Source organism: Vitis vinifera, chromosome 19 (assembly GCF_030704535.1).
Source record: "Vitis vinifera cultivar Pinot Noir 40024 chromosome 19, ASM3070453v1".
Taxonomy (NCBI): domain Eukaryota; kingdom Viridiplantae; phylum Streptophyta; class Magnoliopsida; order Vitales; family Vitaceae; genus Vitis; species Vitis vinifera.
This window is the reverse complement of record NC_081823.1, coordinates 9,404,402-9,407,500: the sequence shown is the minus strand read 5'-3', so window position 1 is coordinate 9,407,500 and position 3,099 is coordinate 9,404,402. Positions and strand designations below refer to the sequence as shown.

At 34.9% G+C, this 3,099-nt stretch overlaps 1 protein-coding gene across 1 annotated transcript in view; it reads left to right on the top strand.

Annotated features, from left to right (window-relative positions):
• LOC100251531 (ubiquitin-conjugating enzyme E2-17 kDa) overlaps window positions 1–2,603 on the top strand; it is a 2,651-nt gene extending 48 nt beyond the window's left edge. The window contains exons 1-5 of the mRNA XM_002274299.4: window positions 1–83; window positions 858–968; window positions 1,337–1,464; window positions 1,894–1,998; window positions 2,240–2,603. The exon at window positions 1–83 is cut by the window's left edge and continues 48 nt beyond it. Coding sequence (XP_002274335.1) covers window positions 899–968; window positions 1,337–1,464; window positions 1,894–1,998; window positions 2,240–2,383 — 447 coding nt within the window. The 5' untranslated portion in view covers window positions 1–83; window positions 858–898 and the 3' untranslated portion in view covers window positions 2,384–2,603. The remainder of the gene's footprint in view (window positions 84–857; window positions 969–1,336; window positions 1,465–1,893; window positions 1,999–2,239) is intronic.
• The last annotated feature ends 496 nt before the right edge of the window (window positions 2,604–3,099 follow it).

Here is a 3,099-nt window from a genome sequence, read left to right as displayed (position 1 = left end):
GGCACAGAAAATACAAATAGCAGTCGATCGAAGGGGAGTCCGTAACCGAGGAGACTGAGAGGCCAAACCCTAGTGAGAGACAGGTGGGGCCTTCTTTCTATCTCACTCTCCCTTTCCTTTCTGATTTTCTCTGAGCCTGTTTTTAGATGTTTATTTGTGTTGATTCTGGATTCTACGCTATAATTATTGGTTTTTGGATTTTTTTTTCTCATGATTTTAGGGTTTGATTATCGGAGTTTCCGTATCGCAATTTTTTGTTCCTGCTTTAGTGTGAGGACGATTGTATTTTTGGTTCTGTGTGTTTCTTTTAAGTTGATCGTGGTGGTGCATGTGATTTGGTTGGATTTCGTTGTTTTTTCGGAGACTGCGACTGAGGAACTATTGTTTGTGATGTTTTTTCCTTCGGATTTGCCCTCTGTTTGGTTGCAGAGAAAATGGAGGAAGAGTTTAATTGTTGATTGTTGTGTAATTCTTGGATATTTTTTTCCTTTTATTTTTCTGCTGAAAAATGTTCGAAGAGGAAAAATTGGTAAATTGAGTTGGTTTTCTTTTGATTGAGGAGAAGAAAGCAATTTTGATGCACATTTATGAAATTTTACTTTAAAAAGCAAACTAATTAATTAGGGTTTCTTTGTTGGATGAATTTTTTTATTGGAGGGGCAGACCTCATATTTTAAATCCTTCTTTATATTTTAGCTTTGATTTGATGGTCTCCACTGCCTCTTCATGTTGTTTTCATGGTGCAAGGTTTTGGAGCATTTTGCATTGTCTTTCTATGGAACTTGTTTGATATCTTATGGAGAAGTGATTTAGTTATTCTTACTCTTGACATTTTTTATTTATGCGTATTGCTGCAGCACGAATCCTTCAACTGTATTGAAACTTTGGTCAATCTGTAATGGCTTCAAAGCGAATTAACAAGGAGTTGAAGGACCTGCAGAAGGACCCTCCCACTTCTTGCAGTGCTGGTTTGTTTCTATCTTCTCCTTTTCTCCTTTTTAATCAATTCAATTTGTTTCTTATTTCATCTCCTTCTGGAACTGGCATTTCCTAGAATCTCAATCTGCCACTTTTGGGTTGATATGCCCGTTCTTTCTTGGTATAATTCTCTTGTTGATGACACTCAATATCCGTCATTCATGCAATTTATTCTTTTCATGGATATTTTAGCAGGGATTTTTCTTTTCCTAAAAATGGATTAGAACAGTTATCCATCACACATATAACATGACAAAATTGCATGCCAAATTGATTATAATTTTGCTGTTAGTCTTCTTAGCCTAAAATAATCTTTGTAGATACCGGATATAATTAAAATTTTTAAACCTGTTTATAGGCCCTGTTGGTGATGACATGTTCCACTGGCAAGCAACTATTATGGGTCCAAGTGACAGCCCTTTCGCTGGAGGTGTGTTTCTGGTGTCCATCCACTTCCCACCGGATTACCCATTCAAGCCACCCAAGGTAACAGAAAAAAAACTGTGTTTTGTTTCCCTGAGTGTGACTCAGTGTGGTCTCTATGCATTGATGTACCCAAGTTCATTGCTACACTAAAATGCAAGGAATCTCAGTTTATCCTCATTGAAGAGGATTTTGTTATTTAAGTTGGTAAAAGAGTATAAATATCATAATCCATGTTAGTGTCCTATGATCTAGAAATATCCAATCTCAGATCTTTTGGCTTACGAGATGTTGTATAGACTAGCCAAGTTACTTTTTTTCAACAAACTGTCACCACCAACATTTTCAAAAATATTTGCAACATGGTGATCTTTTTCTATTGCATCCCAACATTTTTTTATCTGTGCCTGTATGGCTTTGATTTAGGATGTGCTTTAGCTGGAATGGTGATAAATTTGTGTAAGAATCTTAACAATGAATTGCGTGGAGCAGGTTTCCTTCAGAACAAAGGTGTTCCACCCCAACATTAACAGCAATGGTAGCATCTGCCTTGATATCCTGAAAGAGCAGTGGAGCCCTGCCCTCACAATATCCAAGGTAATTTGCATCTTTAATACATTTAATTTATAAAGATGTTTCCCTTAGTTGTTCATAAGATGGTAAATGAACCTTACTGTATACTTCCAAGGTCCCACTTCCAAGTTAGGCTTTAATCATGGCTATGGTGCACCTAACCTGTTTTATTTACCAGTGAAAGAAACAGCTGGGACATAGAGGCCATTTAGGGTGCCAGAACAGTAATGAGTTTGTGCTCTGTATTTTCAATGCTGGCCTGCAGGTGTTGCTCTCTATATGCTCGCTGCTGACGGATCCAAACCCGGATGATCCCTTGGTGCCAGAAATTGCCCACATGTACAAGACCGACAGAGCCAAATATGAGACTACTGCGCGTTCCTGGACCCAGAAATATGCCATGGGATGAGAGTTGTCTCTGCCTGGCTTTTAAGAACATATTGTGTCAAGTCCTTAGTACATAATAAATAGAAATAAGGACAAGTGCTCAGAAGGTTAAGAAACTGGTTTGTTCAGTTTTTCTCTTCCTCTCGGTTTTGGGGAAAAGAGTTTGAATGTGTTCTTGCTTGGACTTATATGTGGTCTCCTATAGGTTATAATTATGTGAAGGCTGAGACTGATTTTCTTTATGTTTTGATTTGAAACTAAATGTGTCCACCAAACCATCTAATGTCTTTAAGCAGCAAAACTTATGATATTTAAGATATTTCAAAATACCAAATTTACTATATTCGTCTTTTATATAGTTAAGATATTTGAGAACTTAGAATTCCAAAAAAAATAAAATATCAGACATGAGATATTTTCAAATACCCTATAAAATTAAAATTGATTACAAGGGAAAAGTTGTAGAATGATTGATTATATAATTAATTAGAAAGTGGTGATTAGGTAGTATTTGATATTTTTAAGAAATGCTTATGTAAAAATAATTATAAAATTGGAATCTTTTAAAAATAATTCAAGTTTTATATATTTATTAATTAAAGGTGATATTTAGGATGATTAAAGGTAGTACTTATATAATTAAAAGGTAGTATATGAATAGTTAAAGATTATATTTTCGATATACTAATTTTTAGATAGCGGTTTAAAATTTGTAATTTTTAAAATTGAATTTTTATT